Consider the following 17,254-nt stretch of genomic DNA (forward strand, 5'->3'; position numbering starts at 1 on the left):
TAGTATGTTAGTAGAACGTTTATTTTACTTACCTATAATTATCGTAAACAGGACGTAGCCAATGCGGCAATGGGTATAGTAGTGGAACATATAGAACCATACGTATACTGGAAGGCACCAGTTTTAGACAGTCTGTTAAAGTATGGAGACAGACTCTATAGTATGTCTTTGCCGAGAGCAAGTAACCCGCCGAAGTTGAGGCCTAGCGAATTGGTGCCCAATTTCCATGTGACCACTTTTAATGTAAGTATTTCTGTTTTTACCTGTGAAAAAAAAGAAAAAAAAGAGCGCGTGTGCCGAGCACACGTGTCAGAAGTGAAACTTCGTTGGTAAGATTAAAAGGTACCAAAATCGTGGCCTTATTTCATGACGTGACGGTATTGCTATGACGCGTCCTTGAAATTTTACTCTCAACGCGCCTAAAGAAGTTTCACTTCAAAACTATTTTTTTATTTGTATGCTAGATATCAATGCACTATTATTGGTTTTTATTATCATCTTTACTGATGGTTAGGGAGCCAGGTGCAAATTTGGTTAACTATTTCCTCTCAAGAGATAATTCGTCAGACGCATGAGAGTATAGTATTATAAAGCCTCGTGAACGTCAGCTGGCGCTCGGTTGGGGGGGTGAGCGGTTGTAGCCTCCCACGCACATAGGAAAAAAAATACATTCATTCATTCATTTCCTCTCAGCTAAAAATTTGTCAAATTGTAGCTAACCCAATATCTCAACGAAAAAAAATAGTCAGCTGGTTACAACATGGTGTATTATACGTCAGCTGGTGTCTCGAACATGAAAGTTAAATTTAAAGAAAAATTTATTTTCCGTTATTTCCTCTCAAACAAAAATTTACCTGATGATAGCTTATATGTAACTGTGGATAAATATATATGTCAGCTGGCTGTATCTTAGTGGAAAAACCGTCAGCTGACACGGGAGGCTACAACCGCTCACCCCCCCAACCGAGCTCCAGCTGACGTTCACGAGGCTTTATAATACTATACTCTCATGCGTCTGACGAATTATCTCTTGAGAGGAACTTGGTCATAAAATCTGCTGCTGGCTCCCGGACCATGATATTATTTATGCGAAAGTTTGTCTGTTTGTTTATTTATCTTTCCTTCACGCAACAATGGAGAGATTTTACGACATAATTATACATTTGCTTGCGCATTTTAATTCACACTAACACTAACACACTCCCACTCACAATCACAGCCACACACACTCACAATCATAGCCTCACACTCACTCACTCACACTCACACTCACTATTTGTATTTTTATTTATGCAATTGTTAATATTATCTATTCGAACAGGTAAAAATGGATGTGGATAGCGACGTAGTGACCGGTGATATAAAGGCGGGAGACTCTGGGCCGGTGCTCGGTTTGAAGAAGGGTATCAATCGGTTCTTTGAGAGTGTGAGTTTTGTTGTTTTTATAATTTATTTGTGTATTTGGCCACGTTATATGTCATAAATGTTTGAGTCACACATACTAAATAAAAATTACAAATAAATTGAACACTTACATAATAATGATTATTTTAACTAAGCCCTTGTCCTTAATTATATCCATGCCCACAGATTTCATTTGAGTTCGTTAGTTTCTTTTCAGTCATGACATTAAAACACTATTATGACTATACTTTTAGAATAAGCAAGGTATACTTTGCTGCAAAGACTATTGTGTCGCTATTTGGCGGGCAGCAGACGATAAATCATACTGTCTTTGGGAGCCCCACGCTGTAGGGCCCCGGGGCCTTATCTCTTATACACATAAACATATTATATAGCATTATAATAATATTTTACTAAGAACACACTTTTCATATGAAATTTTGGTTGATGTGTGAACTTTTTAAAGACAAACAGACACTACACGTGACAGGACAATAACTTAAAAAGTTTTATTTCGCTCACAATTTAGATTTTAATAAAAAAATTCTTATGTCGTCAATTATTTTAGAATAAACACGGAGTTCTCTGCTGTAAAGACTATTGCGTTGCCATTTGGCGGGCAGCCGATGACAAATCGTACTGTTTGTGGGAGCCCCATGCTATAGGGCCCCGGGGCCTTATCTCACCAGGTGGGGCGTGTGGCCTCATTGCATATTCCACTGTGGAACTCGTCTCTTAAAACATACACATAAATATAATATTATATATACAAGAACATAATATGTATTAGTCATTTAAGCTTATGAGTTTCTTTTCAGTCTTGAAATTAATTTACTATTCTGATAATATTTTTAGAACAAGCATGGAATTCTTTGCTGCAAAGACTATTGTGTCGCTATTTGGCGGGCAGCCGATGACAAATCATACTGCCTTTGGGAGCCCCATGCTGTAGGGCCCCGGGGCCTTATCTCACCCGGTGGGGCCTGTGGTCTTATTGCATATTCCACTGTGGAACTATTGGCTGACACGTTTGCTAGTAATATCGGCAAGTTGGCCAGGCCGGGGTCTAATAAGTGAGTTGTTTGTGTGTATGTTTGTAGGGTAGTTTAATATTTTTGATTAGGTAAGGGGGAATCGAAATTTAGCTTATTGTGTTTTTTTTTTTAATTTGTTGTATCATTATATAGCCATAGTTTTGATTTTGTGCGAGTTAAATTTGGAATATGTATTTAATTATTATTAAATTATGGGTCCGAATGCTATAGCACTAATGTGTAATGATTTTAGAATGAGTTGATTTCGCGATCGCTTTGCTCACGTTCGCGTTGCTTGTTTTTAACTCCCTATTTTTGTAATGTACGTGTATGCGATAAAAAAATTATTCCAAATTTATTTTTTTATCAACAGATATTCGATATCATCCGTCAAAGTGTTCTGGGAGTTATCCAAAGCGCCCGGTCCGGTGACACCTCAAGGGACGGTCCCAGATGAAGGATATGAATGGAAGGTAAGAATATTTTTTCTAACAAACATATTTTTATTTTCGATTGCATTTTCTGCGTATTCATTTGAACCATTTGCTTGTTTTGTATTCAGCCATTTTAAAATAAAACAATGTACCTTCGAACACTCAAGAATGTGTTTAATAAACCTACCTACCAGTAAAAGAAAAAAAATAGGATTAATCGAATGAAATTGCGTTCTTTCAAAAAAATTATATTATTCTCTAGTTCATCTAAGTATCCATATACAATTTTTTTGTTTCTTAATTAAGGTGCTGACTGCATACGTGGAAACAGCTAGAGGGAGGACAATCTTGCGTGGCACTCGACCACCAGACTTGGTCAAGTTAGTATTTTTCATTCACTATCATAATCATTAATAATAATAATTATTAAGCCTTTTTATTTCCCATCAAATTACAGCATTATGATTAAAACTAAGTCTGGAGAACTACTCATTCCTCCTGAACAGGAACCCCCGTCTGGGTAAAGGCCTCCTCCAACCCAAATCATAATCATTATCATCTTAATACTATTATAAAGGCAAAAGTTTGTAAGTATGGATGTTTGTTACTCTTTCACGTAAAAACTACTAAACCGATTACAATGAAATTTAGCACACATATAGAGGGTAACTTGGATTAACACATAGGATAGGTTTTATCCCGGAAATCCCACGGGAACGGGAACTATGCGGGTTTTCCTTTGAAAACGCGGGCGAAACCGCGGGAAATCTAGTCCTAAATTCTTTTTGTTCACATTCGACTAAGTAGCATTTTTGTATTTACAGTGCACTAAGATAGGTATTTTTGCGGTAAATTGACTTGCCTGATGCAAATCACTGTAGCTCTGCTTTCCGAATCGGTGGTAAATGTTAAAAATATGTAATGACGATTCAAAAGTGCTTCTAGAAAGTCTAATTGAATAAATAAATGTTTGAATTTGAAATAACACAAATTAGATTGATTTCATTAATCGTAATTACGTCAAATTCAAACTCAAACATTTATTTATTCAATTAGACTTCTAGAAGCACTTTTGAATCGTCACAACATATTTTTTTACATTTATCGTATCGTCATTTAAATAACTCCACTAATTAGTGAAAATATGAATACCAGATTCACCCGCGACGCCCTCCTCCAATCATCATGCGGGGCTATAGTGAGTGCGTGTATGTCCCACATTCGCCGTCCACACCTCTGGACCAGACGGACCGTGGACGAGATAATGGCGGTCGCGTGTCAGCTGTTCACCGCCTCGTTGGGTTCGCTTGGTTATGAGTTTAGACCTGGTGAAGATGTATTACTGCCCTTACAGGTAATTTGGAAATAAGGGGTTTGAAATCAAGTTGTGAATCTGATTCGAAAAATAGGTAAATTGTTTATTGAAACAACACAAAAACACATAGAATATCCAGCAAGATTTAAATAATATGAAAAGTCGAATCTTTTATAAAATAATGTACGGAATGGGGTAAAAAAATATGTGTAGGAAAAGAGAATAATAGCAAAAAATATAACAATGTATTTAGGTTCCCAATCGAACGACTATTTTACAGTTTTTCCTTATAATTTGGTAAGACTTAAGTTAATAATTAAAAAAATACCGGCCAAATTGATAACCTCCTCCTTTTTTTTTGAAGTCGGTTAAAAATGATTGTAGGTACTGAAACGATTCGTGCTTGGCGTCAACTACGTGAGATATGATTTGCAACAAGTGTTCACTGGGAAATTGGAACAGAAGGAACCAACTGAGATGACTGTAAGGTATAGTATTTAGCTTCTTGATAAATTTTGTTTCATATAATTAATTTTTAACAGTAGTGTGAATGACGTTAAAAAGTAAACATGAAATGAAATGAAAAATGAAAAACAATATTGATTTCATACATACAGTTTTTCAAAGACAGAAATTGAAAAATAATTAACTATAACTAACGAAATTAATATTCATTTTAATGCATTTTTTTTTTAAATTATGCAAAAAGGTGCGATAAAATCACATATTTAAATATAATACTTCCTACAGATCAGTTTAAACAGTTTATATTTAAGACCAAAACATTAGAAAAATACGTTGGTACTAACAATATCATAACAATATCACCACCAGGTGCGCGTTAGAGCGGTTTTTCGAATCCCACACCCACGGGATCCTCTGGTCGGTGCCCCACGCGGTGGCTGTATGGCGAGTTGCTGGGGCCCCGTCGTATTACATGATGGAGCCCCACGCTTGTGGCCCCACTGGGTTGAGGGTTGATGCACAGGTTATATAGACGATTTTATTGATGATAAGGTGCCTAGATAATGTAATAGTTAGGAATGTCTGTGGAAACTGTTATTATTTTGAGATAATGTGATAGTTGAAATGTCTTGCTGAGATGGCTGAACAAATGAAAAAAAAGTGTGTGCGTGTAACCTTTACGCGCGATTGAAGTAAAACGCACATGTCAATATAACCTTGTTATTGAATATTATAAAATGTCGCAATTGTCAGAAAATTTATTTTTAATTTACTTATTTTAAAAGTAATAAATAAACAAGTATATTTAGAGATTTAAAAAAAATTTTGCAATTTAAAATAATGTTTTTAAAACTGTTGAATTTTTCATTCACTTTGCTATTCACAATTGATCCGTTTGAAAATTTGAAAATAAATAATCCTAATTGATTATGATATTTGCCACTAGCTGGCGTATAAGTCAAGAAGCGTGTAGTATAATATGACATATACTTACAACCAATCAGAATTATTATTTTTAAATGGCGGAAACTACACAGCGTTACTTCCGTCAGAAAAAAAATCTGAGTTACTCCCTAGTCGCGCCTAAAGAAGTTTTACTTCAACAATATATTATTTTAAGTTGACATTAAAAAACAGCAATGTCATATAATATGTATGCGAGGTGGCTGTGTAGCAAGTTGCTGGGGCCCCGTCGTATTACATGATGGAGCCCCACGCGTGTGGCCCCACTGGGTTAAGGGTTGATGCTCAGGTGATTTAAGTTGTCTAGATGATTACGCTGTCTCTAACTCAAATATTTTTTATTCAATTAGACTACTTTTAGGGCCGATTTTTCAATGCTTCGATAAAACTTATTCGTCGAATAATGTATAAAACTACCATTTTAAAAACGTATTCTACTAATTGCCTGTATTTGACAGTTTATGTGACATTTTAATATTATCGTGTAATACTTTATTGGACGGATAAGTTTTATCCAAGCATTGAAAAATCGGCCCTTAGAAGCATTATGGAATCGTCAATACATATTTTTAACATTTACCACTGATCCAGAAAGCAGGATCTATGGAGAAGAATCGGCAAGAAACTCCATTTAGATCTCTGTCTAGACTCTAGATGATATTGTTGTTGAGAATGGTCGGGAATGTATGTAGAAATTGTTGAAAATGATGGTTGAAATGTCGTTTAGAGATGACTGGACGAATGAATAAATATTTAATTTGTTTATTCTAGTATTTATATTTCAATAAAGTGATATTTTCGATTAATTTGTTTTTATGATAGTGTGTTGGACGGGTATAGGCATAAATGAAACGCACAGCTTAGCTATCAACAGTTTATTTAAATATTTAAATCTTGGTCCGGGAGCCAGCAGCAGATTTTATGACCAAGTTCCTCTCAAGCGGTAATTAGTAAAATGCATCAAAGTATAGTATTATGAAGCCTCGTGAACGTCAGCTGGAGCTCGGTTGGGGGGAAGAGCGGTTGTAGCCTCCCGTATCAGCTGACGGTTTTTCCACCAAGATACACCCAGCTGACATATATATTTATCCACAGTTACATATAAGGTATCATCAGGTAAATTTTTGTTTGAGAGGAAATAACGGAAAATAAATTTTTCTTTAAATTTAACTTTCATGTTCGAGACACCAGCTGACGTATAATACACCATGTTGTAACCAGCTGACTATTTTTTTTCGTTGAGATATTGGGTTAGCTACAATTTGACAAATTTTTAGCTGAGAGGAAATGAATGAATGAATGTATTTTTTTTCCTATGTGCGTGGGAGGCACCCCCCCAACCGAGCGCCAGCTGACGTTCACGAGGCTTTATAATACTATACTCTCATGCGTCTGACGAATTATCTCTTGAGAGGGAATAGTTAACCAAATTTGCACCTGGCTCCCTAACCATCTGTATAACACATACATATCAATCACTTATGCATCTATTGTTTCTGGATGATATAGTTATCTGGCTGATGTTGTTGCCTCGATGCCGTCTTGACGATTTTGTTGTTGGATTATATGATTTAAATTTTCATATTTTTTAGGACGATGGCGCTGCCTGCGTTCTGACTTTTACATCAGCGAAGTTAATGGCTTTCGCGTAAGTAATCATTTTTTTTTTGTATCTCTATTAGTTATTCCCGTTTAAAATTTTTGTGAAAACTTCTTTAGCGGCGTTGAGCACTTTTTCTGTAATGGGTATAAAATCTTAAACTCGCGTCAGGACACGTGGCCTGATCGAAAAAGCGTAAGACGGATGGATATCAAACATGCTCAACGATAATAATCAAGTTTTCACTTCTGCCGGCACTCCCCCAGTGCAACCCGGCTTTTTTTTTAATTCTTTGTCGTTTCAAAATTACCACAATTATTGTTTTTAAAACGTCCAATTTCATGCATTTGTATATCAAAATAACGAATAACTAAGTTTTTGTGTCTTTTACTTATCTTTTGTAATTTAAATTAAAGAATAAGTAAATATTTATTAAATCAAAATTATTTTTAACCAGCTACCTCCAAAATATACCAGTCGTAGAGCGACCAAAGCACGACTTTCAGCTATACGCTATGGCGATAACAGTACAACCGATTAAGAAGCTAGGTGGCGTTGAACCGCCGTTGGTTCGAGCGCCACCTGGTGTTAGACTCGTACCGGCTACTAGTAAGGTAAGAAATTATTAAAGAAAGGTCAAATTAAAATGTAATAAATTACATTAATAATTAAATAAATATTTCAGGACAATTTTCACACACGGCACGATCTGATCCCATACTAAGCTTTCGCTTGTGTTAGGCCCTTCGCTCATGGAGCTACTCAAAAATGACTGAACTAATCAGTAATTACGATTACAAACCAGTTACAAATTGTATCTCGCATACAACGCTACTCAAGTTATAAGGTTTCAGTCACTTGTCAATGTTTGCTCGTTCATTTTTATCATAAAAAACAGAGAAATTCGGGAAACCAGTAGCGTGGAGACCGACACGACGCGTCGCGCGTGATTTGTTGCTAACGCGTTACTCACCAGTTAGTAACTAGTCGCGTCGTGTGCGAATCTCCATAGAACATGTATGGGCTGTGACGCTCAGGCAACTCGTTAGTAATTTGAGTTTGTGACTAGTTCTTTTTGAGTAGCTCCATGAGCGAAGGGCCTTATGGTAACCAGATGACTGATAAACATACATATATAATTTTAAATAAATACATGCATAGATATTTAACAGCCAGACACAGAACATCTATGTTAATCACACATATTTGCCCCGGGTGGGAATCGAACCCAAGAAGTGAAAGAAAACACTTCTTTGTATTGTATTGAAAAATGTATAGTTTATATTTTGACGTGACAACGTCTTATAATTCGATAGCGCCGGCTGCACGCACGAAAAAACATGACTCATGCGGCGTTACCTCGCTCTGAGGCGTTCCATGTAAGGCTTGAAGTGCAAGCGAGAGCGCGGAACGAGCGACAAAGAAGCACAATCGGACGTTGTCACGTTCAACTATCGTCAGTAAACCGACTTTACAGACAACCAATTTCTTTTATTTGATCTATTTTTTATTTAGATTTTTTTAGGTTTGGCTTACCGAGTTTGCCATCTTTAGCATTTACTATAGTTTGATCACATTTCGATTTATCAGCAAAAATAAAAGCTTACACAATAAAATAATATTAAATTAAAAATCCCACTCAGGTGGACATTCGTGGCAGTAAGCGTCGTGCGTCAGAAAGAGACAGAAAACATCCGCCAGGCAGCGCCACTTGTGTGGACGCACAACGAGCTTCGGAGAAGCGGGATAAGGAGGAGGGGAAGTTGAAGGGTAAGTTGGGAGGGGGAGGGGGGTGACGTCATTTGCTTGTGACGTGACGGGTTTGTGACGTCATACAAGTTTGTGTCGTCTTAGCGTGATTTGGAAATGAATACATAGTCATTTTCACACATTGTCCTGGATTACCCGGTCCAATCTAGGGCAATTAGGAGGACAGAGACAGATAATTAGTAGCGATTTATGTGTATAACAATTCCTAGAAATTATCTCCAATCCTGCAAGAAAATATAATATGTATTTTTAAATAATGACAGAATAAAATAGCTTACAATATACATTAAAAAGTGTATTTATCTTCTCTTATATATAAAAATGAATCGCAAAATGTGTTGGTAAGCGCATAACTCGAGAACGGCTGAACCGATTTCGATAATTCTTTTTTTATTATATTCCTTGAAGTACGAGGATGGTTCTTATGTAGAGAAAACGTAAACATGTACCACGGGCGAAGCCGGGGCGGACCGCTAGTGTTCAATAAAAATTTACAACATCATAAGGTGATCATGTACTTATAACTGTTTCGGAAGTCAGTTTCAACAAAATCAGAGTAGATATTACTACTAAATTATTATAATAATGAAAAGAAAATGAAAATTATTTATAGATATAGAAGAATGCAACGATGAAGAATAAGAATAAGAATATCTTTATTGAAAAAGTAAAATAATACATTTAAAATTTGGGGAAACTAAAGCCTGTGTTAGTTGGAAACTGTGTTACAGGCTTTAGAATCCCTTCACAATTTTTGTAGATTGCCTTTTTCAACTTAAAATATAATTAAATTACAATTTAATCAAAGAAAGAAAAAGATTGCATGCATGAATGTTTGTGTGTGTGTGTGTGTGTGTGTGTGTGTTTGTGTGTGTATGTGTGTAATAAAATAATATTTTTTATTAAATATACGACCGTAATAGATTCTCTGTGGCTTCGTAATCTAACTTGTTAAGAATAATTAATAGTTCTTTTTTAAATTTATGATTCGAATATTTTTTAACTACTTTTACGTTATTACCAAATAAGCCATTATATATCTTAGGAGTAAAGAACTCTGAACTTCTACTACCGAACGCAGTATTAAACGTTGGAACAGGAACCCGCTCCAATCGTTTGTCACATTGTGAGAGTGTCGGTACAATGTATCGATGAAATTTGCAAAGGCAGCGATATAAAAACATTTTTCTCACTGTTAGCACATTACACTGTTGATATAGATCAGTTGTAGGGTGCCTGAACGGTAAACGATACATGACCTTAAGTATGGCGCGTTGTGAACGTTCCAATTGTATAAGGTTGCATTTAGGTGCACTGCCCCAGATGGTTAAGCAGTAGGTTATGATACTCTCACATAAAGATTTATATGTTAAAGTGAGTATATCAGGGCTGGCCACTTCCCTTAGATTTTTAAAAACATGCATCAATTTTCTAGATCTAGTGGAGACTTCAGTTATGTGTGGGCCCCAGGTAAGTCGGTCATCCAATATGACTCCTAAATATTTAATCGTTTTAACACGTTCTAAGGTGGCACATGAACAACACGCGGGGAGGCTCACTTCTCTGTTACATGGGTAAGTATGTAATTGAATTTTGAATGACTCTTTCGGGCATGTACGAGCTGTAATATCAAAGCAAACGTATTTGGTCTTCATGGTGTTTAGGGTAAGTAGGCTATCTTCTAACCAGGCTGTCACCTTACTCATTTCTGTTTCAGCAATTTGACGTACTGCACTCCAAGAAGGACCACGAAATAAAAGAACAGTATCGTCCGCGAACATGGTTATGTCGGTTTTATTTAAACGAAGATTACATAGTTCGTTCACGTAGACGATAAACAGCGATGGACCGAGGGTACTACCCTGCGGTATTCCGTACAAACATGAAGCGTTGCTGCTAAAGTGGCCATTTACCCTTACCCTCTGAGTTCTGCCTGACAGATAAGATCTGAACCATTCAAGAGGCATTCCCCTTACTCCCATATTTTGCATACGTGACAAAAGTATGGGAATAGAAACGGTGTCAAATGCCTTTTGAAGGTCCAGAAATACACCCATGCACTTTTCATTGTTGTCCAGGTAAGATCGTATTTTCGATGTTAAGCTGTAGACTGCATCCTCTGTAGACTTACCGATCCTGAACCCATATTGCAGTGAACTGAGCATCTTAAATCTAGTTAAGTATTTTATCAATCTATTGTTTACGATTTTTTCAATTATTTTAGAAAATGTTGATATAAGCGAAATTGGTCTATAGTTACAGGCTAAACTTTTGTCGCCAGATTTAAAAATAGGAGATACTATGGCTTTTTTAAAGGGGTCTGGAAAAACGGCACTTTCAAAACTAAGATTAATTAAATATGTAATAGGTTCAATGATTAGATTTTGGATTTCTTTTAGCAAATTTGTAGATATATTGTCCCAACCTGGAGCACAGGAAGATTTTAAACTATTTATTACACTTTGAACCTCATTGCAGTTTGTCGGTAAAAGTAGGAATGAATTAGGAGGGGCGTCTACAGAGGAAGCTTTTTTAGCCAAACAATCCTCAGTGCATCCCAACATATTAAGTGTATTGTTTGCCAAATCGCTACCTATAGAAGTAAAATATCTGTTCACTTCGTTCAGCGAGTCAGTAGTAGATGTATTTATTTTTAAGAGCTTATCAGGTATTGGTGCGGTTTTATTTATGTTGCATACGTCCTTTATTATATTCCAAGTATTTTTAATATTTCCTGCATTCTGTCTAAATTGGTTTTGATAATACTGTTTCTTAGCTGTTTTTATTATATAATTACATGTGTTACGATATCTTTGGAAATAATCTTTAAATTCTATGTCATTAGGTTTAGCTTTGCATCGTTTTTGTAATTTGTTTCTTTTTCTAATAGACCTCAAAAGTCCTAGGGTGATCCAGGGTTTAAGACATTTCTTTCTATTGGGTACGACACAGGTTATGCTATTATTTTGGATAATTGTCTGCAATTTAGATATAAAATATACAGCGGCTTCGTTAGTATCTGTTATTTGAAAGTATTCATTCCAATCTACCTTGGACAGTTGCTCCTTTATCATGTTATAATTTAACCTATTTTTTGAAATTGTGGAAGCTTTTTTTGAGATATTGCTGTCATTTATTATTAAAAGAATGGGCGAGTGGTCAGTCAATTGTTCGAAAATAGCAGTTTGCCATTTTAGCGGCGATTTAATCATAACATGATCAATACATGTCTTGTCTCTTGTGGGTTTGTCAATTCCTTGTAGTAACCCATAAAATGCCATTAAACTTAAATAATAAGCACCATGTGTTGTTATATCACCGGAAAGAATATTTATGTTTATGTCACCTGTAAATATAATAGTTTTAGATTTTGTATTCTTTAATATGTTATCCAGTGAGTCTATGTATTTAGTAGGATTGGAAAAGCAAGGTGGTCTATACGAGCATATCAAGGTACAAGTATCATGCAAAGCCAAAACCAAACAATTTCCTTCTTCAATATCTGGTTCTGTTGCCGTTGCCGATATACCCTTTCGTACGTATACTACAATACCGTCATTTTTATTGAGAAATCGTTTTGTTGAAAATACTTGATAATTATTAAGAGACGGTGGAGGTTTATTGTTGTCTAGCCAACATTCAGTCAAAACCATTACATCTATACGCACATTGAGCATTTCGACAAATACAAGAAATCTGTCTAAGTTATGATTTACACTTCGTATGTTTACTGTAACCATAGTAAAAGAATTAGTGTTTATCATTACTTTCTGTGATAAGTTGTTAGGATTATTTATGATAATACATGACGGGGTGTGTAAGTTGTCCAAATCGCTTTGTATATTATTATTTATTTGTCTATCGAATGGTGTAACTACAAGAATAAAATGCCGACCTTAAATTTGTAAAGCAACAATAAACACTTCAATAGTATTTTATTCAGTTGAAAAGTATACTTAAATAGATATATAATTAAAGAGTGTATATATATAATATTATTATTATTACTATTTTGTAACAGAAACCGAATTAAAACTTTGTTTGGTAGCAAGCATGTGGATGTAATAATCATTAAAAAGTATGATGTGATGTTGTGGTGTCTCATGAGATTTGAATAAATTTGAATATAATATTTTAAATTAAAAATACACAAGGTTTTATCCCGACTGCTACATGAAATTATCATTATCACAATAAAAACAAAGGCTGTGAAACTGACCCAAATGTAACATAATAATATCTCAACAACCAAGCTACAATAGAAACATTCTACATTATTATTTAGACGATTTCTGACAGTAATAACATAATTACATAATAATTCTACCAAACAATAATCAGTAAAAGTTAAAAGTTTACATAAAATGAAAGACAAAATGTAACATAATATCTTAACAACAGCTAAAGCACAATAAAAACATTCTGTATTATTATTTAGAAGATAACTGACAATAAGAACATAATTACATAATAATACTACTAAACCATAATCAGTATAATTATTTAAAAGTTTACATAAAAAGAAAAACAAAATGTAACGTAATATCTTAACAACTAAAGCACAATAAAAACATTCTGTATTATTATTTAAAAGATTTCTGACAGTAAAAACATGATAACATAAAATTCCTGTCAAAAAACAATCAGCATAAGTTATAAGTTTCCATAGGATAACATTAGAAAAAAATACATTTATAATCACATTGGAATTGGTAAATTCAATATTACAGCTTAGAACAATATTACTTTTTAACCGTATATAATTTATTAAGTGATAGATAACGTATTCGCATAAAGAATGCAAGTTGTATTTATATCTCAAACGACATCCGACCGAAAAATTTGATCTATATCTTTTTCAGTTTGAATGCAATACGACTTTGTATTACTGTCGCGACGGGCATATATACGGCCACCTCGTGTCCAAGTGTAACGCCAATTCATCATTGAGCCCTTTTGGCGCACCAAATAAAAAAGTTTGCGATTATAACGAGTTAAGTGTTCATTAATGTAAAAACGGCGGGGCTCCCCGCTGAGGTTAGTACCGGAGGTGTCGGCCCCGCGGTGTACACGTGCGGCCCGTAGTAAATCATCTCGTAGTGATCGTCGCGATAAGCGTAATACGACGGGGCGCGGGCGGGTGGGGCTATTAGAAGTATTGGATAAAACATCCTCTCGAGTACGACGCGTCCCAATTCGCTGCGCACTGACAATGTCGCGTTCCTCCAAAGTAACGCCGATTTTACGTGCGAGTGTCATAGAAACGTGTATGAGATTTTCACCACCCTGTTCTGGAAGACCTGTTATTTCTAGATCATTGAGTAGGTTAGCCTGTTCGGCTTCATTGGTGCGTCTTTCGAGCTGCGCAACCGTTTCAAGCAAGGTGTTATAGTTTTCGGTGTGGTTTTGCAATGTTTCCATCCGATCTTCTACACTTGAAATTCGGTTCTCTGCCTCATCGAGCCTTTTATTAATTTGTAAAATCGCGGAGGACAATTGTGACATATCGCGACGAAAATTGGATAATTCTGAACGCAAAAGTTTAATTTCTTGCATCAGCGATGATGTGTTTTGGTGTGTATCAGCGTCCATAAAAAGATCATCATCCTGAGAGCATAAAGTGTCGGCAGGTTTTGTAAGTGTTACTTTACAATTATTACAGTGCCATTTCGGATTAAGTCGCGATTTAGGACTCAAACACTGTTTATGATATACAATACCGCATTTATTGCATTTGACGCCATCTGTTGCCGCGTAGAACTTTCCGCAAGTAGTACACTTATTAGCCATTATTGATCTCTTTCACTGATAGTTACGTTGCAGTCCGTTAGATGGTAGTGATATAATGCTAAATTCTTAGTTAATTGTATTTTATTAGTTATTGTAAAACTATATCCCCAGATGATTATGAACGTTTTTTTGAAACTATAAGGAATATAATAAACTCGGCGTTAGTTTGCTTTGGGAAAGTTCAATCAAAACAAACAAATAGTTGCGGGCGTAACGGCTTGTCAAAATCAGCTGAACGAACAGATGATTTGAAAATACACTTACGAAGCACAATTCACTGCACACATTTAGTAATTAACTCAGTATACTTCAGTCGGTACCAAGTAACACCAAATTCGGCACTTTAATTAACTTGTTATATGTCCAAAATATAAATTTTCCAAATAAGTAAACACAGAGACGTACTGTCACGGTCTGTCGGAAATAAGGAAAAAAAAAAAAAAAAAAAAAAAAAAAAAGAATGAATACCAATGAAGATAGTTCAAATAATATTATTTTTTGAACTAGTTAAACATATTTTAAATCCGCAGGCCAAAGGAACACGAGTGGTTGGTTGGTGCTCAACGACGGAACTCAATTCTTGTCCGCTCAACACTCTATGAGCTGTAAGAAATTCCCCTACGCGTCTAGGGGCAATCAGGTGGGTCCTAGGGGCAAATTTTATTATGAATGTAGGGGCAAATGTTATGAATAATTGAATAATTTGTGAAAAAATAGGTAACGTTGATGTAAATAAAAAAGACAAGAAAATTTTTATTTATTTGTACCTTAAAATTTAAATATGTATAGGATGAATTTGATGATCAAATTAAAATAAACTACCAATCAATAATTTTCCGCAATGTTATTATAGAAAATTCTTTATAAATGTTTAGATGTTTGATAACCGTAACTCTTAGCTTGTTGGCTTTGTCTCTTGCGTTGTCATGGCAACAGTCTTACGCAATTACAGTCTACGCAATTTGTAGGACAATATTGCTGTTGAATTATATAAGTATTAAATAAGTGAAAATAAAAAAATCAGCTGGTTAGTAATCATTTATGATGACTTCGTTATCGATACACATTGGAAAGGGGGACTCTTTGATCAAACCATAGATTTTGTAGGACAAATATTTTTTCGAATAATTTAGATAATTATCTTGAGATTGAACAAAAAAAAACATTCAGTTAGTAATTAATATTTGAGAACCATCAAATCAAAATATTTTATCCTTGTTTCCTCTGGTAGCTACCACAATCGAGAGTTTTGTACATGAAATTATTGGGCATCTCATCAAAATAAAGCTACTCACGAAAAATTAGCTTGATAGTAATCACTTGCAAAAATGGGCGATGTATCCCGGACTATAACTGGCCCCTGTGCGTTGCCATAGCAATCGTCTGAAACTTTAATAAGATCGTTTCTCAGTCATCTATCACAAGTGTGTTTGTTATCTGATTATAGGGTTATAATGATTCTTATCTAGATGACTTTGTCATATAATGCGTTGCCATGGCAACAGTCTAAATGGCTATTATCTTGTTGACTTTGCCCTTCCGTTGCCATGGCAACAGTCTAACTGGCCCTTATGACAGGCGCTCGCCATGTCTGTGATGGCGGTGGCCATGTCGCGCGCGGAGGACGTGTGCCGCTGGTGCTCCTCCACGCTCGACCAGATACTCTACAGCGGCGATCAGCTGTACCAGGATAGCTATCTGCACTTTAGACCGCGCTCGAAGATTTTGAATATTGAACAGGTATGGTGAAAATGCATTTTTAGGTCATTTATTGTGATAAAGTTGTTCTGGATATGTTAAACTAGCTTTTCTGTCTTTATGATTGACTGGAGAAGTTAGCTTTTAATGTTTTTCATACAAAAATTAAATATTGGTTAAAAAAGTCGATGTCGAAAGTGTTGAATAAATAAATGTTTCAGTTTGAGATGTGCTCAATATGCAGAAAATATTATTATTGTACTTGATAATGAGTATAACGAGACGGTATTTTAGTTTGAATTAAATAAAATTTAAAAAGCTAGAGTCAATTTGTATGTTTACAATTTCAGCTTACTCATATTAATTGATGGTAGCCACACAGAATTATCATTGTCGTATTTGTAGAATTTGTGAAGTATGATTTGTAAAATTGGCTAAAACGTCTCTCCTAGGTTCTTCGTAAATTCTACACACCTGGAAATTGTGTGTGTCGAGTCGTCGTGTACAGAGCAAGGCAGAAGGGAATTGTCGATGACGATCTCATAGATCAGGTATTATTTATACAGTACATCCAACATATGAGTTACAAAAAAAATGTGTGCGTGTACTAGTGTACACACGTAGGAAGTGAAACTTCTTTATGACCTTATTTTTCAATAAATAATTTACAGCAATATTAACAATCACGCGTGGTAGGGATAAGAAAAAGATGGCGCGTAACGGAAAAATGTCACGCATAACGAAAAAATGTTACACTAAATTTTTTTCCAACCCCGATAAA

General features: G+C 35.3%; 1 protein-coding gene across 1 annotated transcript in view; it reads left to right on the forward strand.

The window, feature by feature from the left end:
* Positions 1-17,254, forward strand: part of LOC149895674 (uncharacterized) — a 51,622-nt gene that overhangs the window by 30,401 nt on the left and 3,967 nt on the right. Inside the window, exons 32-45 of the mRNA XM_090118451.1 lie at positions 52-243; positions 1,322-1,426; positions 2,260-2,477; positions 2,812-2,911; positions 3,179-3,252; positions 4,028-4,226; positions 4,572-4,675; positions 5,022-5,175; positions 7,208-7,263; positions 7,673-7,829; positions 8,859-8,985; positions 15,306-15,415; positions 16,354-16,515; positions 16,926-17,024. Of these exons, the coding sequence (XP_089974577.1) occupies positions 52-243; positions 1,322-1,426; positions 2,260-2,477; positions 2,812-2,911; positions 3,179-3,252; positions 4,028-4,226; positions 4,572-4,675; positions 5,022-5,175; positions 7,208-7,263; positions 7,673-7,829; positions 8,859-8,985; positions 15,306-15,415; positions 16,354-16,515; positions 16,926-17,024 (1,857 nt within the window). The remainder of the gene's footprint in view (positions 1-51; positions 244-1,321; positions 1,427-2,259; positions 2,478-2,811; positions 2,912-3,178; positions 3,253-4,027; positions 4,227-4,571; positions 4,676-5,021; positions 5,176-7,207; positions 7,264-7,672; positions 7,830-8,858; positions 8,986-15,305; positions 15,416-16,353; positions 16,516-16,925; positions 17,025-17,254) is intronic.

The sequence above is a fragment of the Colias eurytheme genome, chromosome 30 (assembly GCF_061535395.1).
Source record: "Colias eurytheme isolate Ceu_HAF_F1 chromosome 30, ilColEury1 Martin Lab GWU primary, whole genome shotgun sequence".
NCBI lineage: Eukaryota > Metazoa > Arthropoda > Insecta > Lepidoptera > Pieridae > Colias > Colias eurytheme.